This window comes from Vigna umbellata, chromosome 5, assembly GCF_029865625.1.
Source record: "Vigna umbellata cultivar VRB3 chromosome 5, Vumbellata_1.0, whole genome shotgun sequence".
NCBI lineage: Eukaryota > Viridiplantae > Streptophyta > Magnoliopsida > Fabales > Fabaceae > Vigna > Vigna umbellata.
Window position 1 is genome coordinate 66,370,823 of NC_142169.1, and position 25,006 is coordinate 66,395,828.

Genomic DNA, 25,006 nt, shown 5'->3' on the forward strand with positions numbered 1-25,006 from the left:
TAAAGTTAAATATTACTTGGATGAAGAATATTTGGTAGAAATCCGACAAAAAAATAACGAAATTAAAAAAATAAATCCAATATAAAGAAATGTATTTTTGAAAAGTTTTAAAATAAATATTAATAGAATTATGTGAATGATGAGAATAATAAAATATGGTATGATTTGGATATTGTAACAGCGGTAGTGACGAAACAAAAACAACCGAGAGCTTCAGAACAAAGGACACACGTGTGTATACATACAGAGCGAGGAACTCTAGAAACTCATAAAGTATTAGATTATAAGTTAAGAAGTTTTAATAAAAAGGTTTTTGTTTTTATTTGATATCTAAAATTCATAAAAAGACGTTAATTTGTGAAGTGTGGAATGGAAGAGAAGGAGAGAGCAGGGCAGAGGAGGGGGAGAGAGAGAGAGAGAGAGAGGTGAAATTTGAAATGAAAAGGGAAAAATGTGTGCTGGTTGTCGTAAACGATGTTTCCCACGTCATAGGGTGGCCTTACCTAGCTGGATGTCAGCCCCACCATTGACCCACCTCTTCTTCTCCCCAATCCTTCTCTTTCTCTATATTTCTCTTCACCTCTTCCTTCTTACTTCAAACAACAACTGCTTCACAACACAACACAACACTCTTCTCTTCCTTCTTCAAACTCTAATTTTGACCTCAAATTAAATCTCACCATTTTTTACTTCTCTCCCTCTTCATCCTTTTCCCACATTCTCACTTTTAGTCTAAATAAATAAATCTCATCCCTCGGCATTGCACGCTCAACATCATCACCTCCAACATGACCCCTCTCTTATCCTCTTTCTCCCTCACCGACATAGCCTCCTACCTCGTATGCTTCCTCCTCCTCCTCATTCTCCTCGAACAGATCTCCTACCTTGCCAAGAAGGCTTCCATCCCAGGACCCTCCTTCGTCGTCCCCTTCCTTGGAAACGCAATCCCATTGGTCCGCAATCCAACCAACTTCTGGGACCTTCAGTCCTCTCTGGCAAAGTCCACCCCTTTGGGCTTCTCCGCCAACTACATAATCGGCAACTTCATCGTTTTCATCAGAGACACCGAACTCTCCCACAAGGTCTTCGCCAATGTCAGGCCCAACGCTTTCCACCTGGTGGGCCACCCCTTCGGCAAGAAGCTATTCGGCGAACACAACCTTATCTACATGATGGGTCAAGAACACAAGAATCTCCGCCGTCGCATCGCCCCCAACTTCACCCCCAAAGCCCTCTCCACCTACACCTCGCTCCAGCAGATTATCATCCTCGATCACCTCAAGTCCTGGGTTGCCAAAGCTCAAGCCCAAACCGATTCCATTCCGCTCCGTATTCTGGCCCGTGACATGAATCTCGACACCTCCCAGACCGTCTTCGTGGGCCCCTACTTGGGCCTCAAAGCCAGAGAGCGCTTCGAGAGGGATTACTTTCTATTCAACGTTGGCCTTATGAAGCTTCCGTTTGATTTCCCCGGCACCGCGTTTCGAAACGCGAGGCTCGCCGTGGACCGGCTCATCGAAACGCTGGCCACCTGCACCGAGATGAGCAAAACCAGGATGCAGAAAAGGGAAGAGCCTTCGTGTCTGATTGATTACTGGATGCAGGAAACGCTCAGGGAAATCGAGGAGGCCAAGCTCACCGAAGAGCCGGCGGCACCGTTCTCCACCGACGCCGAGATTGGTGGTTACCTCTTTGATTTTCTCTTTGCGTCGCAGGACGCGTCCACTTCGTCGCTGCTGTGGGCGGTGGCACTGCTGGATTCGCATCCGGAGGTGCTGGCGAAGGTTAGGGCAGAGGTGGCAGGAGTCTGGTCGCCGGAGTCGGACGAGCTGATTACCGCGGAGATGCTCCGGGAGATGAAGTATACGCAGGCGGTGGCTCGTGAGGTAGTGAGGTTCCGGCCGCCGGCGACGCTGGTGCCGCATATCGCGGCGGAGAGGTTCGCGCTGACGGAGTCGTACACGATACCGAAGGGGGCGATCGTGTTCCCGTCGGCATTCGAGTCGTCGTTTCAGGGGTTCAGTGAACCGGAGCGGTTCGACCCGGAGCGGTTCTCGGAGGAGAGACAGGAGGACCAAGTATTTAAAAGAAACTTTCTGGCCTTCGGTGCGGGGCCCCACCAGTGTGTGGGTCAAAGGTACGCATTGAATCATCTCGTTCTCTTCATCGCGTTGTTCACCACGTTGATCAATTTCAAGAGGGACAGAACGGACGGTTGCGATGAGATCGCGTACGTACCCACCATATGCCCTAAAGACGATTGCAGGGTGTTTCTCTCGCAACGCTGCACACGATATCCTTCCTTCCCTGCAGTCGATGACCTGATGAAATGACCCAAACACCCTTTCACAGGCTTTACTTTTCCTTCTCATTCATCGCATGCAGGTTCTTTTTTACCCATTTTTTTTAATTTAATTCCATTTGGATCGAAAATTAGGAGATCTTGAAAATATTTTATGATAAAAAATCGTTGGTGTTGACTTTTGTTTTTGTCCTTTATCTGTTGGGTTGGATTTGTGAAATGTTGGAATTATTGTTATTCTTGCTATAGTTTGTGTATGTGAATGTAAGAGGTGATTGGATGGTGGATGATTGGTGGTTATAAGCAGTGAATAAAATTATGTAAGGAAGAAAGATGCCAAATTTATTGAATTGAGATGAGATGAGATTGCCCTGTGAACTATGCTGTGTATCTTTTGTAAAGAAGATCTAAAAAATCTGTTCTTCTTTTGGAAATCAAGAATCTTGCATATTCATCATCATTCTGGATTATTCTGATATTATTACTGCCTCTTATTATTACTACATAGCTCAATCAATAACAATGTAAGAGATTTCGTTAATTAGTGTTTCAAAGTGCCTCATTACAAACTTAATGCATCAAAATTTTGTATTACAAATTCATGAATGAGAGAACACGGTTCTGTTAATTCAATTAAATGGTTCTGTGAAAAGACATTCTTCCACATTGGTGGAGAACTAAAAACAATGAAATGGGTAGATGAGAAAATAAAAAAGAAGTGAGAATAGAATCGAAACAAAATTAGTTTTCAAAAGAAAAAAGATATTAGTAAATACTAATATCATGATTATTATTATAAAGTAATAAAGTCAGAGATGGAGGGTAGTCCGTGATTGAAAAAAAAATTGTTCTGAGAAGGGGACAACAGATCTACTTTGGTTTATGTGAGCGTATAATAAACTTTTTATTGAAAAAAAGCATGTTTGAATATATTTTTCCAACGAGTTTTTTAATGTGAGTGTATGTTTTTCCATATTTGGAAATGTGTTTTTATCAAGAAACAAACAATCAGTTTTTATTATTTAAAATTATTTATTGCAACTTCATTTTCTATTATGAAATAATTAAATGTGTGAAATTAATGAAAAAAGTTAAATTTAAATTATACTTAAAATGTAATAAATAGATATTATAGTTTATTATGTGTTTTAAGGAAGATATGGTGTATTTGGAATTAAAGTTGTTTATATGAAAGAAGGAAATAGTTTTGGAGTAGTGGTAAGTGGGTAAAATATAACTAAAAATAAGTAGGTGTGAGCTTAGTAAAGTTGAAGTGTCGATAACAATCTTATGAATTCTCTCTTTGCCGGGTCATAAAATAGAAAACCACCATCCTTCTTTTTGTCTTTTCTTTCCGTTTTCTCTCTACAATCTTCTGATACAGACACTCATCTTAATTATAAGTAACGTGTTAGTTTAAGAAATAAATATTCAACGCCATTTCTTTAAAGTTATTCAGTTGTCGGAGGTTTTGTTTGATATTTTAACATTTTTGAGTATTTAATTATAAAATCGTTATTTATTTATGACCTTACTCTGAACTTTACAAAATTGTTAATATTTTATATCTTAATCGTTATTTGCTTTATTTGTTTTGTAATCATAATTATTATATGTTGATATATATATATATATATATATATATATATATATATATATATATATATATATATATATATATATATATATATATATATATATATATATATATATATATATATATATATATATATATATATATATATATATAGGGGTTTGCTAACGCGCGTACGCCTGTTTTTCAGTTGGTACATTTTAGCAATGTGTACCGGGTTTTAGTAGACAAAAATATCCTTATATATCATGGATTCTAAGTTTTAAGGTTAAGGGTATTTTAATAATTTTGATTCTCAAAACTTAAAAAAAAAAAAAAAAAGAAACCCCTAAACCCTTGCTCACCTCTCTCATTCCTCTCAATCCTTTCTCTTTCATCTCTCTCACTCTAATCTTTTCTCTGTCATCCCTACTGTAGTCCCAATTGAAAAAATCAGAAACACTCTACTGTCTCTGTCATCCATACTGGAGTCTCAATTGAAAAAATCAGAAACACCCTACTGTAGCCCCAATTGAAAAAATCAGAAACACTTGTCGTTAAACAATCTTACAAAAAAATGATTTTATAATGAGTTTTGATCTTATAATTTTTGTCTCATCTAATTTTATCTAATTTTCACAAGCATAATGACATCAGAGGAATTGGTAATTGGCCTGGAAAAAATCAGAAACGCTCGTTGTTAAACAATTTCTTACAAAAAATGATTTTATAATGAGTTTTTATTTTATAATTTTTGTCTTATCTAATTTTATCTAATTTTCACAAGCATAATGACATCAGAGGAATTTGTAATTGGCCTGGAAAAAATCAGAAACTCTCGTTGTTAAACAATTTCTTACAAAAAATGACTTTATAATGAGTTTTCATTTTATAATTTTTGTCGTATATAATTTTATCTAATTTTCACAAGCATAATTGACATCCGAAAGAATTGGTAATTGGCCTGGAGGGTTTTCTTTTAGAGATGATGATTCAACATATGCAGATGATGAAATTAGAGAAATTAGTGAAGATGGTGAAATTGAAGAGATCTTGAATGAACCTTTGTCTGAAGGTGAATATGTCAATGACTCAACTCTTTACAAAGGCAAATTGTTTAAAGGCAAGTGTTTCTGATATTTTCAATTGGAACTACAGTAGGGATGACAGAGAAAAGGTTGGAGTGAGAGAGATGAAAGAGAAAGGATTGAGAGGAATGAGAGAGGTGAGCAAGGGTTTCGGGGTTTCTTTTTTTTTTTTTTTTTAAGTTTTGAGAATGAAAATTATTAAAATACCCTTAACCTTAAAACTTAGAATCCATGATATATAAGGATATTTTTGTCTACTAAAATCCGGTACACATTGCTAAAATGTACCAACTGAAAAACAGGCGTACGCGCGTTAGCAAACCCCATATATATATATATATATATATATATATATATATATATATATATATATATATATATATATATATATATATATATATATATATATATATATATTCCTTTATTGAAATTATATGTATAAATGACATATTAATTAATTTTGTTAATCCATGTATGTTGATCAGGATGAAGGAAGATATTAATTGTGAATGTTTATTTCTGTAATGATATAATTTCTCTGCTTCTACTCACGATACCCTTTTTTTTTATTATTTTCTCATATAATATTATAGTTTTTATCTTTTCTTTTTAGTACGTAAAATATTCATAACAATATAATTGTCTTAAATTTATTTTTTAATGAGTATCTAATTTTATATAATATTGTAGTAGATTATTAGGTTTAATATGTCATTAATTATATGCTAAAATATGCTAAAATATGCTAAAATATATTATTATAGAATTAGTTTTAGTTTTTCATTTTAGATTTAATATAAAAATTATTTAGCGTCTCTAAACTTCTTGAAGAAATTTATGTTTCAAGAATAGTTCTCCTAGAGTTTAAAAATTAAATAATTATTTAAAATTTGATCGCGTATATATATATGAGAAAAGCTGCAACCAATCCAAATTTTTTTATTGTTTTAGTTTTCTTATAAAAATCTTCAATTTTTGATTTTGATTTTAAACCGAAGTCAAAAGTATTTTTTTTTTACTTCACCTTAATATTTTTAAACCGATGTCGTAACTTGAAAATAAACATGCATTAATATAAATAATATATCACAATAAAAAATTATTATTAGATTTGACTAATGATAAAATAGAAAACTGTATTATGAATATAATATGTTACACATCTATAATTGAGACAGAAATTAGTGAATAAATTATAATTTAGTTTAGCGTTGTTATATCAACATATTTTAATTATTCTACTTTAAAATATTGTATAAACCAATTTTCACACAAAAAATAATGCAAAAGCTATTTTTTAGTGATTAATATTTCTTGTATTATTAACATAATGTATAAAACATAATACAATTTTTAGTTGTGCTGTCAAAATGAGTTAGAATTCGGAAATTAATCTGGTCAACTACGGGTTCAGATTGGGTTGAATTTGAAAAAAATAAAATTTTTTATATGGACTAATTTTCAACCTGACTCACTTAAAATACGACTCACCCGGGTTGAATGCGTGGTGAGTTGGGTTGGCTCACCATGTAGTTCTATTTAATTATTTATTATTTTGTGTTTCAATATTATTAGTTAACATTTTTTTTATTATATTGTAAATGACGATAAAGAAGATCTTTCAAGACAGTAAAATATTATAAATTTATCCATTAAAGACTCTAATCTTATAAATGAACAGGTGACAAAAATTATCAATATTAGAAACTTGTTTATTCGGTTTTTGAGCTTGCTTTTGGATTATATTTAAATAGTATATTACTTTTTTATTTATTTTGAATTATGTTTGGAGTTTAACATCATTTTAGAGTGAAATATATTTAAATTTGAATTACAAAAAAATTGTAATTTTTTAAAAATAATTGTAATTAAGTGAGTAAGTGAACCAATTCGTTTAAACCACCAACTCGTGGTGGGTCAGACTAGGTTTTAATTTTTTTGGCTTGCTATTAATAAATGAACCAAGTTGAATTAGCTCATTAAGTGGTCAATCCGTAATAAGTTAAGCCGGATCGGGTCGAGTGATCGGTTTTGACGAATATTAATTTTTAGTAACATTAAGAATTGCATTTTATACATTGTTTAGTAATTACCCTAACTAATTTTATACATATAGCCAGACTAATAACATGATTGAAATATTTTACTAAATATTAATAACTCACTGTTCGACTTACTGTATCTATTCAAGTTTTTAATTCAACATTAATTAAAATAAGTAAAAGCATTTTTAAATCTATGTGTTTGTTATGACACTTATTTACCCCTAAGAAAATTAACATGTTGGAATGTTCACAGGCAATGTAAACTATCTAATTTATATCCAAAATTATAACACTTAATAGCACCAAAATAAGATTAATATAAGCATCTAAAATTGGAAAGTAGTAAAAAATAGCTCATAATAAGCAATACAGAAGCTTAGGACTTGCATAGGGCATTTTGTTGCAAAAAATAACCAAAACAATTGCAATAGAGAATTTCTTCGTTATCATTGCAAAAGAGCATGCAACTATGTTTAAATCTTGAAACATGATTGTAAAATTAATGACGAAAATATAAAGAGTATATACAAAAATATTCTAAATAAATATATTTAATAATAACTTTAAATACTTAATTTTACGTGTGAGAATCTAGAAAATAGAGTATTAAAAGTAATATTGTGTTTTAAATAATGAGAATCAGTTACTTTAGTATCCAAACTTCAATATATGAATAAAATTTCTATTAACGAGTATCATTATCTAAAACTTGTTATTTCTCTAAAATACTTTCCTTTAAACGCTCCTTACCGTCTCTCTAAGCCTTTTGACTAATAGTTTATATGGTTGAAGATTAGAGTGTCTAAGTGATCATTGTTGTGAAGTTTTCAAAATTGTCTGATCAATTCTTGCAAAAGAGTAAGTTAATTTCTACTTTTTTCTATATTTTGTGCATCTTTTTATGCATGTGAGCATTTTTCTGACGCATTTGTCATAACGGTACCAACTATATATACTGATTGTGGTTACGTGGTTCGTATAAACAAATATAGTTCCTTAAGCTATTGGAAATGTTTTAAGACTTTTAAAGTTGTTTGATCTCTTAAAAAGGTAAGGTAAGCTAATTTTAGAGTTTTTGATATGTTTGTAATATGTGGTGATGCTTGAATTGGTCTGAAATTGGTAGCTTGGAATGAAAAAATCCTGTTGTGATTAATATGTAGTTAGTTTAATTTACTGCTGAAATATGATTATGTAGTATGTTGGTGTGCTAGTTGAAATTGGTTGAAATTGGAGTTGATTATGAGTTTGTGATGTTTTATTTATTTGTATTGTAGTTATAAGCATGACTATAATAATGGATAAAAATATTGTGTATGTTTGGAGTAATGTTAAGAATATGGTTGAGAGATTTTATAGTGGTATATCTAAGTGTGTGCCTTGAGGTAAAGACGATTCTACTTGTGTATTTATCTTGAACTCCACTAGACATTCATACTCATGTAGAGGAGAATAATTAGGTAGGTCGTGTCATAATGATGATGCCATGGCTCTTATGATTGTGATAAAGACTAACGTTGTAAGTGTCAGCTTAATAGAACAGTTTTTGGCACAACAAGTACATGACTTCATTAATATGACTCAGTGACATGTATCTCAATGGTCAAATCTAGTATGTGTGATTTATTCTTTTTAGTTGATGTAAATTTGTGTGTGTTTACTTTTATATAAATCGTAATATGATTGCTTAATGGTAAATTAATTTATCTTTTTATGTGTCTATTTGTTATGTTTGTTTTTCTTATTTACAATAATCACCTTAATAATGTGAGTACATTATTGATGTTTTTGTTAAACAGATGGTAAGTGGTAGTGGAGTTAAAATATAGAGCAAAATTATGTTCTTTTGTTTTTGAACTTGAAATATCTCATTACACTTTTAGTTTTTGTGGACATCCATATAACATTGGATTGAGTTTAGATCCAAGTATAATTCAAATTTTATACTTTAAAATATATACCTAATCATTTAATTTATCATATTAATCATGTATAATTTTTTAAAATTATAATTTAATGTAGTTAAATTATTTGAATTGAAAATTTACAGTAATTTTTGTTTTATTTTTTTATTTTAAATAAATATAAAAATTCCTTAACTCAAAAAATTCATAAGTGATTTTAATAATAATAATTATAATAAATTATGGTTTATATAATTTATCATTAATTTTAATAAAAAATCATGCTAAAAATAAAATTCAAAACATGAAATATATCTATAAAATTATAAATATTAAAAGATCGGACATATTTTTAACTTCTAGTATACTATCTAAACTCAATTATAATTAGTCATTTGACTTAAATTTTATTTATCTAACTTCATTTATTTACCCAATCTAATTGAATCATTTGTTAACATTTATCTTGAATTTTTTGGAATTTAATCAAATGTGAATTTTTTATTCAAATCTCCCAGATAGCTTAATAATAAATAAAATGTGTCCTACGATTAACAAACAAATAAAAAATGTACAAAATATAAGGCATAGAAAATAGGAGTTTAGGCAGCTCCCATACATTCAAACAATGACCAGAATGAAAGATTCTTCTAGCTACCGTTTTAGTAAACATTCTATTACATTGGACTTGTGTAGAACATTCTGTTCTGTATCTATCTGTAGGCGTTAAATTTTCATTCGATGATTCACCTGTTTATTTAAAATTATATTCTATTTTTCATTTTTTGTTTCAATTATTTGGCAGCGTGAATTAAATAGTAGGATTTGGAAAGCGTAAAAGTGGGTGGGGATGTAGTATGAGTCACATCAGATGCACATGGTATGTTTCCCCACGTTGGTTGCACAGACACCATTGTTAGCCTCTTCAAATTCGGATTATTATGTTTTCATGCATTTTTGTCTTGTCGTGTTCTGTCTTCATCTCCGACGTCACAACTTTTAAAGTTTCCATTTTTAATTACAGCAATTCAGTTTGTTGTTTTAAAAAAAAAGTAAGAATATGAAGTTTACCATCTGAAACAAAATTAAAACAGAGTAATTTTTTTAAAAATATGATGAGGGAATTTTGAAAAAATTAAAGACATGAAACATACTTTATGCTAAAATTGTGATTTATTTTTTCCGACAAGGAGAAAGATTGAAGTGGTGCAGAGTGCAGAGTGCAGAGAGCAGAGGGATTGCATGAAGTGTCTTATCATTTGCAGCTTTCTCTTTAAGTCTTGTTTGACTTCTTCCCTACCTACACCCTACTCATGTGGAAGCAAGAGCCATGCTAGACACCATTTTTAGGTTAAGCTTATATCTTTTTGTTTTATTACACTAGTTACAACATATACACATTTAGGAAATTATCCTTAAGAAACTTTCTGCTTGATTTCTATGTGTGTCATTTGTTCAAGACTATTGATTTTTTGTGGATCTATTTATCTTTATATCTTAATATATGTATATTAAAAAGTGCACTAAATGTAATTTATGTTTGAGGTCTAGACTATTTAATTATATGTAAGAAAAGATTGTATGTAATATTGTGAAAAAGTTTTAGATTTTATCGGAGGATAGTACTGTGATTGAATTGAATTGAGATGTAAAAATAGATATTTTTTTAGTATAATTAATAAATGGTTGGACCTTTTGGTTATATAACAAGTTCAAATGTGATATTGTGTCAGATTTTATCTCACCTCCTTAATTTTTTTTTCTACAATTATTTTTTCTCTAATTTTTGTTTATAGTATTCAATTTACTTTTTTAATTAAATTTCATTTTTGTGTTAGATTAATTTAATTCAGTGTTTTTTATATTTATATAAACGGTTCTACATATTTATTACCTTGATAATATTTTTAATTTCTCTTTGTGTTATTGGTATATCATATACTTGTTTTAAAGCTACGTGTGAATGTTAGTGTGAAATATCAATGTATTGTATTCAATTCAAATTATATATTTAAAATTGAGTCAATTAAACAATTTTTTGAAAATAAAATAATATTTATTTTCAAAATAAAACTAAATTAGTAATTAAATCTAATTAAAACTTATATATACATATAATATTAATTTTTTAAAATTTATATATTAATAATTTCATCTAAATATTAAAATTAATTTTATTTCTTAATTAACATTTAAAGAAAGTCCTATTTTAAACTTATAATTGTTTTTTTTATTTAGGAAACCTTTTCTAAGGAAGGTTATATGCTAAAATGATGTTCATTTATTTCAAAGGAGATGTTTACTGTTTGCATAAGTTGGTTTCATATGAGAGTTTATGGCAATGTTGATTTATTTCGTAAATAACAATAGCAGAAACAAAAGAAAACCCCTATTTTCATATTTTACGCAGTAATTCAAGCTCATAAACATTTTCATATATCTTTATATATATAAATAAATTATTTATGTTATTTAAATTATTTGTAATACGATTGTGGGATTACCGCAATTTCTTTTTACAATAGCTATAAGTTCTTTCCTCTCTTCTATTGTAATGATAGATAACAATATAATGTATGAACTAATATTTGTAATCTTTCATTTGTTTCTACGACCAAGGGGACAACAATAATTTCATATAATAGTTAGTTTTGCTTCAGGAAAACAGATCAAATTTGACACGTTTTGTTAAAAGAAAAAGTAGGAATGTCAACATTGGTTGACACACATTCAAGACAAACTGTCTTTTAATTAGATAGTCTAGGCTTTAAATCTTAATAATATCACCAATATTTGTTTATAAATTATATTTGTTAAACTAGATTTAAATCAATTCAAACTATTCTTTTCATTACAACCACTGAAAAATACACTGTTTTAAAATCAATTAATATGAAATAATATTTAACAGGTAATTAATCCATGTAATACATGTTTAATACCGTAATGTACTCGTTTTAATCTTGTGTGAAGATAAATTATCAGAGACAACAAATTCTACAAGACCTATAACAGTAATAATACCCAAATGACACATATAAAGAAAGGAAATAAAAATTCTGTAATTATTATGTAATAGAAAGATGGAAAAGAAAAATAGAAGCTGATGATTTAAAAATAATGGGCATCATATATGATTACTCAGATAGACAAATGATTGCCGACCATGTGAAGGATGCCTTGTCTCTTTCTGATAAAAGAAAAAAAATAAAATATTTTTTCTAAACGTAACTGCAGATATGGTGTTAAAAAATGAACAGAGAATCATAGAAATGATGCCAGCAGCAGGAAATCTGAAGACAAAAATTTAAAGCCTATTATTCGTTGTTAACACCAGTATAGCAGGACAATGCATTGACATCAGTTGAATATGGTTCAGGAAGTTTCTTCTATTTAGCGAATATTCTTGCTTGCTTCGATGGAAAATGGTATGTTAGCATTACTCAAAACAAAGACACTACATGATGATGAGAAAGAGAAAACTGAAGGAGGGCAGCTATGTACAAGGCGCGCATGGGATATATGTATATCTAAGGATTGGGACCTTTATACTCATGGTTAGAAGATAATTTGACATGACATGTGAGTAATGCTGTAACAGTGGGGATAGGTGTCAATATTATAGGAATATTGTTTATGCAATGAAGTAGTTGGCATTTGTTGGAACAGTTATGATAACAAGCAATAATACTTTTTTAAGACTGATATCAAACAATGGTGGCGTGATGTATGTATTCTCAAACCAAAGGTATGGATTGCAACTCTATCACTTTTATATTTCCCCATTTTCTAAGGTCAGACATCTAAACTCGAAACTGTTCAACTGTCTCATTTGTTTAACAATCCGTATGAAAATGTTAAGCTGAAACTAGACCTACATAGCCGCCAAGCAAAGCCAAAATAGATGATATAAGATAAGCACCTAATACAATATTTGGTTCTCTGAATCCACGTAATTGGAGGCGGTAATGAAAGGGAGGAATCCTCAAAAGGCGCCAACCTGCTCCCCGGAAGCTCTTAGTTATCTTCAAGTACAATAACTGTTATATAAAAAAAAAACATAGATATTAAAATAAGAACTTTTACTTGTGAAATAACGAATGATACCAGCTAGCAATGTCTTAATCCAAAATAAAGTATTCAATTATAAAATTACGGTTAGCAATGGAATAAAGCAATCAGACGGTAAAAGATAGAAAAGAACGAAACAGGATACTACATAAGTAAAGCTAGCAGGTATCATGGCATTTTACGTATCAAATATCCCGTAACTGTTATGTAGAAAAGTAAGTGAAAATAATAGTTCCCTCCCATATGGTATGGAGAAAATGTAATAATTAATAGTTGAGCTCACTAGCTTGTAAACCATGCCCAAAAGGAAAAACATAAGCAATTTTTTAAACTATGATCTGTACAATCAAAAGATAATCCATAGTATTAAATGACATTTTATTAACAGAAAATAGTTGAGTTAAATCATATGCAATTCGACAGAAAAAACAATTTAAATGTGAACTTCTATACCTAAGATATAGAACAACCGAAAGAGTAAATTTAGAAATTTCTAATGGCCCTTCGCACCCAAAAGTTAATTAATATGTTTTCTTCCTTCTCACACGCCTTTTACCAATAACCCATGTAAATTGGAGACGTACGACAATAAATAAATTTGAACTCCATGTGGTAACATATCCACTTTACTGTGGATGCTGAAATACCCACTACCATCCATCTTAATTGTGGTAATCTCCTAGCATGGTAAGCGTCACATGTACCGGAAATGATGGGCATAATTCTTTGGAAAAGAACAACAGGAATGCTTTGAGCAAATTAATGAGCGTGTTTTATTCAGAAAAAGAAGAAGAAAAATTTAAACTAACCACTAATATAAGGAAGCATTTCAAGCATGAGACAGACCTGGATGATAACTGATAATGACTCAACAACGAAAATTCCGGAAGAAATGAGTAGCGGGAAGAACATTCCAGTACATGAAGCCATTGCAGCTAACCCAGCACCAAGAGCCAAAGATCCTGTGTGACCCATAAATATCGACGCTTTGTATCTGTTGTGTAGAAGAAATCCAACACATGATCCAGCCATTGAAGCCCCAAATATAGCAAGATCTGGTTTGGCATGTTCACAAAAAGAAAAAGAAAAGATATATATCAAGCAAGTCTATTTTATAAGGAAATAATTCTACATAGTACTAAAATGACCATTTTTTGTATCATCGTACAAATAGCAAAGTTGCTACGCCAACATCATTAGGTCTTAAGAGAACTAACTGACTGAGACTTTCCTTTCTGACCAGTGTCGCAGGAACTTGTACGGGAAATAATGAGTATTAATAACAGAAGGAAGATCAAGATCTTTAATTGACAATTGAAGACACCTAAAGAGAACTGAGATTTGCCCTTCTGATCAGTGAAAGCCGGAACGGGTACCATGATGTTAAAAATAACAAAAATGAACAAGATATAGATCGTGATAGTTACTGTACTATGTAGAAAAAATTTAACTCGTGAATTGGCCATGAAGGACATTATTGTCAATAGAAAGATGAAGATGAAGTATGGAGTAACTGCGGCCGAAATAAGTCAAATAAGGATACGGCTCCTCAAAAGTTTTCAAAAGACTTGCAATCTTATGGTGAACAACTTTTTAACCAAATTTTACTTAAACATTTAATATAAAAATGTATTATTTTAGGGAATGAAATTCACACAGTTTACAAAAGAACTGTAGGGGATGCTGGTCTATGAATTAAGATTTAAAATGCATTATGTATCCTTGTTATAATTTTATTTTTTTATTAAAGTTATGTTGCAATTAATACTAGGACTGTGTAGAAACAATACTATAATTATTGGGATTTGCTTCCTATGAATGATTCAATTAGCCCTCTTCCTACAATAACCAGCAGACTCATGTACTTATAGGTCCAGTGGCCTCATTATTAATATATGAAAAAAACATTATTCCTTCTAAATTTGAGAGTTCATATATTTAAACATGACTCCGTAGGGGTTGATTCAAACATGCCAAAACAAAACAAGAGATTTACATATAGTTTTTGTTGATTTGGAAAAAGGTTTTAATCAAGTGCTAAGGAAAGTATTGCAAAAAACTATGGAAGAGAAAGGCGTTCGCAATGCTAACTTCCAGGTAAAAGACATGCATGATCGGGTACAAATATTAGAACAGTAGGCGGAAAGGCGAAGGATGACTTTACAAAATGGAATCAGGGATAGGATTGCAACCCTAAGCCTCGAGTCCTTACTAGTTTAATCTACACGCTTTGATATGCTTACCAAAGACACGAAAAATATGTTATAGTTTTAGTTGAAGAATCAAGGAAAGCAATTAAGCTTTGAAAACACTGATATTGGACTATAAAGAGACGAGAAAAATGTGGAAGTAGCAAATGAGAATGGAAAGATGAATATTTGACTACAAAAGAAAGGACAAGATATAAAATGATTATAGACATAGCTAATTAAGGAAAAAATAATAATAACGGTTATAGTAGTTTGAATGGACATATAGGTCACTGGAAAGAATTGTGAAAAGGAGAAAAGGAGACCAAGACAGACATCGGCGAAAGTTGTTAAAAAAGATCTCATGGTAAATAATATCCTTGAAGACCCGGTCACTGAACCAAGGGCATCATATGATCCTCATAACCTACTTCACCTACTGAAATAGGTCTTTGCTATTGTTGTTGCTGTAATGTATAAAGATATTTTCAAAGTCCACATTGATTAACAAACACGCTACTAACCAGAACATACTGGAAGAACAGCTATTGACATTCCGGTAAACGCCAGTGCAGCAGTACCTCCAGCTAATCCGTCAATAGCATCTGCTAATTTAACACCATGTCCCATGGAAACAAAACTAAATGATGTCAAGAGTTGGTAACATCTTCCCAAGTACACGAGGCCCAATGGCAGAGGAACCAGCATCTTCCTGCATGTAAGTGAAGGAAATGAGAAGGAGGAAGACTGTAATTTGTTACCAGCCAATAAATCAGATAAACAAACAAACTTAAAGTCTCACTGATGAGCATCGTCATTGGCAATTTGCAGTTTATACAACGTACACATTATCACGAGACTTCAAATTTTTAGTTTTCCAAGAGTGTTTTTAAGACCCTTTTGTAGTTAATGTCAAGCAAGGATGAACCTGTGTGTATAAATGGGCATGCATCCAAAAAAGATCTTGTACACAGTTCCTTAGATCTGCCCCGCCATAAAATCGATTTTTCTCATCCCTCTCCCTCTTTTAAAATTTTAAAGAAGGCTACCTCTACAAATTTTTTAGTTCCAGCTCTAATGAGAAGTAGCATTTTCCAAACAACCAATGACTTGCCCGTAGTCCAACAATAAACAGAAAACAAAAAAATCACGAAGCTTCGACATGATAAAAGACGTTCCATTCTCTCTTTTGGGTATCTCTGCTAAGCAAATTATCTTAATCAGTATCATGAAAAAAGTTCAAAATACAAATACATTATAAATAAGTATATTAGTACCAAACAAAATAAACAAATTCATTTGATTTAACTAATAAAAATTAGTTGGTGAATGTAAAATAATAAACAAACAACATAACTAAAGTATTATTATATAAATAACATTTGTATGTAATTACAATTTTACATATTTTTAAAAAATACTTAAATTCTAATAATACTTTTTAGTGCCTTATTTATTTTTTAAAGATTGTATATTTTTTATTAGAACAATTCATTTTATTTAATCCAATTGATCTAATGAGTACAAGTCAATTTTTATTTATTTATTTTCAGATATTTAAATTATTTTTTTCTCAAATTAAACTTCGGTTACATTATGTTTCCTTTTTGTGTAATTTTACAGTAAGATTGTCACATTTGATTTCAACTTAAACATTTCAGATAATATTAAATTTTGCTTATGTAATTTTACAATAACCAAAATAATTCACATGTTTAATTAGTTTTTAACACAAGCACAAACGGGGCAAGAAATCATGTTTTCAACTGTTTGTGAAATGCATTTTATGAGAACAGATATGTGAGTTACCATCAGAAAAATGCTGATCAGAATAGTTACAAGAAAGTATACATGCCATAGGGTGAAGATATACTGGTGATGTCCAACCAAAATGAAAACCACGTTCCAACGGCTACCTGTGTGGCATAGAAATGCAGATTTAATAAGAAATAGCATAGTTGTAATATGTTTGAACAAAAACCCTGTTTTAGTTCTAATCTTTCATTTTCAATTTAGTCCCTAACATCATTTTTTCAAAATCTGGTATCTAGTCATAATGCAGATTTTGATTGCAAAAGAACAAAACTGAGGCATATATATACTACTGAGGAATTTGATTGCTGAAATTGATCTGTGAGCACTAAATGATGAGAAAAATATCATTCAACGACCAATTGGGTTTTGTTTCGTGGGGGAGGGGGGGCTCCAAAGAAATGTTTCTAATATAAATATAAACAAGTCAGTCACCTGCAAAAGAACTTCTGTCAATACAGGCAAACCTCTCCGATGATTGGTGAGGCTTAATATATCACTAAGTAAACCGACTGCAGCAAATGCAATAGTTGCGCCAGCTGCCCCAGAAACTTCTGTTGACGAGGAACTAGCAAAGACATGAGCTACAATTATACCAATAGGTACAAAAAGCAAACCACCCAGTGTTGGTGTAAGCTTTTTCGTTCGATGGCGAGCAGGCCCTTGTTGCTTGATTATATGGATAAATTTAAAAAGACGAAATATTGGGATGCCCACATAGCCAGCAAAAGAAACCAAAAAGGCTGATATGAGAAATGGACGGGTTAAGTAAAAAGGTGATAAGGGAAGCCTAACAATTCTCCACGCACACCAATCCACATACAACAGCAGTAATGTCAAGACAATTATAAGCCCCATAGTGATGAAAATTCCTAGTTTGGTCCTGCAAACACATTAAAACCTGAACTGGGTTACCATAGCACCACACAAATGAAAGGATAATTGTAAAGATTTAAGCAATAGATAACAGGAAAGGCTATCAAGCATTAAGTTGCTAACTATACTTAAATGCATTTCTTATGATAATGAGTCTAAAAAACACAAAGAGACATCACTATGCTATTGAACAATATCTTTCACCTTCAAACCATTCGTCTTCAACCTACACAACATGCTTGTGACTGTGTATACCGAAAAAGCTTGAGTTTTCTCTGCCTGCCTTAATCTATTTTTTAAAAATTGAAAATTTTGTTGACTGTGGTGTTCCCTTTCATGTCCCTCCAAATGGAAGTGTTGGTTAGGTGTTGGAGCCATATCCAAGCTGTGTCCTCAACATGTCAAAACCCAAAAAGAAAAAAAAATCCTGACACTATTATTATATCGTCTGACATGTCTAGTCTGAATGTCAATGACTCAATATCCAACATGAGTTGGACATCTGGACACCGCTTCAACATGCAGTGTCAGTGCTACAATTCATGCCTAATTTCTAGAAACCATGTCATGCTATAGAAATATATTTTCAATATATGAAATATTAAGATTGACAAGTAAGGGTATCCAAATAAACCAATTAAATAAGTTTCTACATACCTAGGCTTCTTCTGTCCCCTCCCAAGGGTTGCAAACCTATGAGCAGCCACTGTTACAGCATCATCATTTGAAGCAGAAACAGAAGGCAAATCAATGTCATTCACCGGAGTGAGAAAAACTTCGCCATCATAGTCTTCCCCGTCACTGGAGGAGAACACATACGCAGAACTTTCATCAGCAGCATTCCAATCATCAAACATTGGTATGTCAAACGAATCCTGCAAAAGATAATAAATGTCATGAAACTGAATCAGCCTAGTAATCACAATAATTGGCAAAAAAATTGACCTGCTAAAACCTCTAAGGGGGCTCGCTAGTTAAATTCCAGATATAAACCCTTCTAACTGTATGCATATAAGAAAATACACACATTATATCACATCAGTTTCACAGCAATCACTAGTGAAAGAATCAAGAGCACTTGTTTGTCGAAAGACAAAATTCAGGTGCAATTCTTTAGGTGCTTTTAGTCTTTTGGTACTATCAGAATTAGAATTTAACCTTCAAGATTAGCTTGATAATGACGTTCGTTAAGCACCTAAGCATCAAAAGCACCATATTCTCAACATCGACAAATTTAGCAATTATTATCCGTGCAAATGTTTCATTAGATTATCAAGCTATTGTCTCTCACTCAAAATTACAGCTAAGAGACAATAGTTTCAAACTGTCAGAAAATCAAGCACCTCGGCTGAGTATATTATTAAGAATTGTAAGAGTAGCGGAATGGTAAAAATATAGAAAAAGAAAACAAAATTGATGATCGGAAGTAATAATCTCTCAAACTCAAAATTAGAGAGTAAGAAACTACGGTTTCAGACTTTCAGAAGAACAAGAACCTTGACTGATAATAAAATTACGAATGGTAAGAGTAAAGCAACGGTAAAAAATATAGAAAAAGAAAACAAAATTGAAAATGATCGGAAGTAATAATCTCTCAAACTCAAAATTAGAGACTAAGAAACTACGGTTTCAGACTTTCAGAAGAACAAGAACCTTGACTGATAATAAAATTACGAATGGTAAGAGTAAAGCAACGGTAAAACAACAGAAAAATAAAACAAAACTGAAAATGAACGAAGTGATCATCTCATCTCTCAAACTAAAGATGACAGACCACGGTATCAGACTTTCTGAACGGCACGCACCTCAGCTTAGCATATTATCAGGTCTGAGAATACTATTAAGTGTTGTAAGAGTAAAACCACAGTAAAACTACAGGAATAAAATAGAATTGATTTTTGGAGAAGCGAAAACGAACATCGTCGAAGGCTCTCGTGGGAACGACATTACGCAGAGCGCCGCATTCATACTGCTGAATGATCAAGGGATGTAACTGCATAGTAGGAATTGAACGATGAAGAAATTAATTAAATCAAACTATTCAGACAATCGAATTTCGAAAACGCTGAAATAGAGAGAAAAGTACCTGGAGAGTGGCGCAACCGAAAAGGGAGCGGGAAGAACATGCAAGGGAAGTGGTTGGAGGAAGAGATTGGTGTTTGTTGCGAGAGAGATGGAGAGGGAGAGAGAGATGTAGGTGGTTGAAAATTCGAGAGTGAGAAGGCATGGATGCGATGCGAGAGAGAGCACGTTGAAGAGGAAGCAGATCTGAAGGAAATGTTCATCGAAATGTTAGCGATGGACGCAAGCATATTCCATGTTAGGGATGGGAAAGAAGCCTTTTATATAAGCAGGGAGGGAAAGTGTCAAATGGCGGTACTTTGAAATCATCGCGTCGCCGAAACCGTTTGATAGGGTCACTTCTGTTTTGTTTACTGTACATGAAAACGAAGTAAGCGTTTGAGAGAGAATATAGAAACAGGGAGAGATAGTCTTATAAAAAAATGTTATATTAAAGAGAAAAATTATTATTATTATTATTATTATTATATTATTATTATTATTATTATTTAATACTATTGTTAATATGACAAGTTCACATTGTTACAACAGTATGGTAAGATATTATGCTTAATCTTATTAATATTTTTTAGAATCTAATAATGTTAAGGAGATTTCAAGAAAAAAAAAATCTCTTTTATTTTAATTCAATCACTCTTCCTTCTAGTAATGTTTAAACTTATTAAACGGAAAGATGTGCCTTTCGATTTATGTCATTTATGTTACATTAAAACAATATAAATTTAAAAATATTTAATAGTTACTTTTAAGTAAATGAATTAAATAGTTATTTTTTAAATTATACGATTATGCATTTTATTAAATAAAAGATTATCTAATTAAAAAATAACACAAATATAATTATAAAAATTATGATGTAGATGATAGATAATAAAATGATATTAAAAAGGAGGGAGCAAGTCTTAACGTGGACTCTGTGGATGGTGGGAGTGGTTAATGCGCAGGAAGAAAGGGAAAGGGAAATAGAGTTAATTGATTAATCAATTAAGATATATTTGTGTAAGATTTTGTTAGGGAGGTGCTGTTTTGACACCCACCGAATAAAAAATACTTTCACTTCACAACTCAATATAATACTATTTTAAACATATTTATTCTATTTTTTAATCTAAAATTGTAAACACATTATTATATTGTTATTATGGGTTATAAAGTGAAAGTTAGAAAAATATGGAGTGTCGCAAAATATTTTTCATTTTGTTATTTAGTGTGAGTTTTTATTTCACATGTATGTCATTGTTTCATTTTTAAATATTTTTCACATTTTTTTTCAAAACAAAATTAGTACAGAAGGAACAACGGAGGTAAGGAAATTAGAATTTTTTTTAGTGTTAAGTTAGATAGTAAAATGAAAAAAAAAATATTATAACTTTGAAAAGAGGTCACACCAATAATTTAGAATTTGTAATATCCCACACATATAGCTTAAAACTATATAATGGAGTTAACATATAACAATATTATAGGACAGTTAGAAAATAAACAAAATGAGTTATAGATGCTCTAAAAGATTGAAATATTTAATACCTTACATTAAAACAGGTTCTAAGACAAAGTCTGAAATTAAACCGAACGATTCCAAAATTTCAAGCTTTAAACCGAATGGTTATACTCGATAATACTATCTTTTCTGATCGAAAGGTTCCAAAATTTCAAGCTTAAACTGAATGGTTATACTGGATAATACTATCTTTTCTGACCGAACGGTTCATACAAAAGATCCTAATCCTACTGACCGAGCAGTCCTAAATTAAACTACCAGGTCCTTGTCTTTCAATGCTTCTTCCAGCGAACACTCTTCAGCCTCTACTCACATCCACAGGGTGATCATTGCAAGATAGAAGACGACCGAATGGGAAACATAAGATAAGACAGAAAATGTAGGGTAAACTAGTGTAATTTAATTAATCATAACATTATAGACAATCATATTAAATCAAGCATTTAAACAATCATCATCCAGTATTTCAGGCAAAAACCGAATATATCATGCAAAGACTGACCACTTGACTTGACCATCCGGATTGTATGAATGTGTAGCTTGAGGTCATTCTTGCACCCGAGTTGGTATAGTAACTGGAAAACCATCAGCTGCCACCCAAGGTTAGTCGGTTATACCTCACCCATATCCCCTCTGGACTAGGACCTCCTGCCATTCTCACCACATGACTTACCCATCTGTACTTGAGAACTGGTAATCATTAGAATTTTAGGATGAACGTCGTGAATTTCACTATCGATATTCATACTTTACCAATTCAATAACCATTCACCGAGACATTCCTCCTTGGAATTCTCTTCTATACCAACTTCAAATAATACCAACATACTTCCTCATCCATAATATATTTAAGTAAAATTAAACAGAACAGTAAAAATCACCAACATTGAGTACAACTGAACGAAAAATCTTAAAAACATACTATGAACAAGACCGAACGGGATAATGTTCCCTATAGGTGAACACGACCGGACGGTCATTTAGAAAAATGTGATATTCAACCATGAGTCGAACGTCTTTGAAGCTGAACACCATTACAACAGGATTCTAAGGCTAAAATAGAACATTAAAGACTTAGGCCGAATACTATTGGCTTAGTCCGAACTCTATTGATATAAGATATAAGAACAAGACTGAGTACTAAGGATAGACCTAGAGCTGGTAACGGACCGAACATTACCAAGACAATATATAATCGAGCGGTCAATAACAGTTAAAGCCTATGATAGACCGAACGTTGTTTACAATCAAATGTTATGTCTAGACCGACTGTTACATTCACTTGAATATCAACATAAGAGCAATCGGTAGTTAACTAAGGATCCACAAAAGTTGAACTTAGTTAAGTCCAAACACTCTGACCTTGTACAAAATGTATAAGTAGACCCGATCATTGAGTTACTGAACCCAAATTATAAACTAAGTACAATTATAATACTGAGAGCTTAACTAAAATGAATACTTTTATCTAGGCTAACTTATGAGTGGAAAAATAGAAAAGTATACTTAGACCGAGCACTATATTCCCTTATACCAAATATATAATCGATTAGTCATTAACTAAAACTCTACCAAAGAAGAATTCAGTTAAGACCGAACATACTGGGAAGAAACCGAGCGTCACGAATGACTCTCGATGACAAGTGAAATACTGCAGATTTATGATCAAACCCTATTCCTGCCCAGTTCATGCCATTCATCAATCATCAACCCATACAGACAAACATACAGTAACACCAATATTTCATATTCATCAAATAATCAAACAAAGTATCATTCCACATACAACCATTCAGAACAGAGAATCATAATTAAATTATACAAGCTTTCCTTACCTTTTTAACCGACCAACTATTTGATCAACAGCAGAAATACGTCCACCAAACACCAACTTTTCTAAAATGCCTAAAACCCACCAAATAATAAGGACAGATCAATTAAAAGACCAAAATATGATCAGGATTTATGAAGATGAAGCTGATGAACACATGCAATCGGAACTTTTGGCTTGCATGTGCCCGAAACCAATTTTCTTAGAAAGATAAGGAACTTGCCAGCTCAGGATCACAAATCAATCGGTGCAAAGTGAAGTACTTGACACCAGGAATACTCAGGCGTTGCCTGATTGATGATCGAAAGAAGAAAGGATAAGAGTTTTGTAGAGAAAAGAGAAGAAATTTAGAGAGAAGCTAGATAGAAGGAGGATAAAATGAGTTCTTCAGAAAATTGGAGAAGAAATGGTACATGCAGAAAGTGGAACGTGATTTGAAATTTTTCTTTAAATACCACCGTCAAAACCGAACGGTCCACTCTGCTGCTCACATCTATCTTCCACTTTCTGAAATTTCAAATTCCCTGCACTCACACCTCGCTGGGTTCTGACAGAATTTCATTTCAATTTTACGTATTCTTCTTACTATTTTTTTTGCTTGTTTTCTTACATTTTTCTCCTTTTTTTTTTCTACCGAGCAAAAGTTAAATCAAACATACCTTGTGATTTTACCGGTGGCCACAAAACGTGCTTGGGATGAAAACCTTAAAAGAGTAGTAAGTCAAAGTATACGGTCTCTGTCTTTCGCTGGAGTTAGGCTTTTCAATGTGATTTAAGTTGGAATGAGATTCGGCCTTGAACGTCTTTGATCGATATAGCTGCCTAACACATGTTCCGTCACAGAAAATATCTTTCCAATTTTCTTATAAATTATTGGTTCATCCGTGTGGGTTTGCTTTCAATCCGTTAGTTGCTCATACTGTTTGGTGCTAAAAGCTATGAAGTAGAGTCGAAGTACATACGGTTAAAAATATTTTTATAGAATTAATTTTAATTGTTATAATAATTTTATACATACTTAAAGTCTGTATGTAAACTCTTGATAGTCATAATAATTTTATCAACTATGTAACCGGGTTAACTATAGTTTTCCATCGTAATTCTAGACTTTTGGAAACCTCAAGAGCCACCGTCCATGCTCTATTTTTTATTAAGTTTAACAAATTTGACTTCCACAGGTTTATGTTAGTTTTGGAAACCTCAAGACACAACTTATTCAGCTGCGTTTTTTTTATCCGAGTCGCATTTTAAACGAAAAGAAAAAGGAAAGAAAAATTACTAGCTAAACATACAAAAGTAGATGATAGCCCTTTATTCGGCACAAAAAACAGAGTTGTGATGGCAAATAAATTGATCAATAAAAATTTGGAAGTTAAAATAAGAACTTATACTTTTAACATAATCTTCGAAATTCTTTAGTGTGTTTCTAAGAGTAGAAAATAATTTTTAAAACTAGAATTCAAATAGAGGCGTAATCACGAGCTTTTGTTTTCTGTTGAAGAGTTTGGAAGGCGGTAAAAAGACTTAAATCCGGTTCTGGTTTGATTTGGAGTGGGTGAAAAAGGGAAGAAAAGGAGGGAAAAAGTACCAAAAAGTGAAGTTAATTGAATGTAGAAAAAATTAGTGAAAATAAATGAAAAACTTGTATGTGTATGTATGTGTCAGTATAATGAATTGAAGAATGTATACTTAACAAACTTAGAAATTATAATTTTTTTTGTAAAAATAATCA

At 31.8% G+C, this 25,006-nt stretch overlaps 2 protein-coding genes across 2 annotated transcripts; one reads left to right on the plus strand and one right to left on the minus strand.

Annotated features, from left to right (window-relative positions):
- Positions 1-644: 644 nt before the first annotated feature.
- LOC124834997 (cytochrome P450 710A11-like) lies at positions 645-2,680 on the plus strand. The gene has a single exon (XM_047309839.2). The coding sequence runs from the start codon at positions 789-791 to the stop codon at positions 2,331-2,333; it is 1,545 nt and encodes a 514-aa protein (XP_047165795.1). The 5' UTR covers positions 645-788; the 3' UTR covers positions 2,334-2,680.
- Positions 2,681-12,619: 9,939 nt separating this feature from the next.
- TRANS11 (translocase 11) lies at positions 12,620-20,299 on the minus strand. The gene is made up of 8 exons (XM_047309848.2): positions 19,947-20,299; positions 19,779-19,853; positions 18,518-18,735; positions 17,420-17,867; positions 17,024-17,088; positions 15,697-15,884; positions 13,830-14,038; positions 12,620-12,952 (listed from the first exon to the last, which is right to left on the minus strand). The coding sequence occupies exons 1-8, from the start codon at positions 20,085-20,087 to the stop codon at positions 12,770-12,772; spliced, it is 1,527 nt and encodes a 508-aa protein (XP_047165804.2). The 5' UTR covers positions 20,088-20,299; the 3' UTR covers positions 12,620-12,769.
- Between the last annotated feature and the right edge of the window lie 4,707 nt (positions 20,300-25,006).

Bases quoted from the DNA above. Each gene is read 5' to 3' on its own strand.
- LOC124834997 (XM_047309839.2), top strand. From the start codon at position 789: ATGACCCCTCTCTTATCCTCTTTCTCCCTCACCGACATAGCCTCCTAC.
- TRANS11 (XM_047309848.2), bottom strand. From the start codon at position 20,087: ATGCCTTCTCACTCTCGAATTTTCAACCACCTACATCTCTCTCTCCCT. The intron at 17,089-17,419 runs GTGACTGACTTG...TATGCCACACAG, and splicing joins TGACAGAAGTTCTTTTGCAG to GTAGCCGTTGGAACGTGGTT. The intron at 15,885-17,023 runs GTATACTTTCTT...ACTTACATGCAG, and splicing joins ATATCTTCACCCTATGGCAT to GAAGATGCTGGTTCCTCTGC.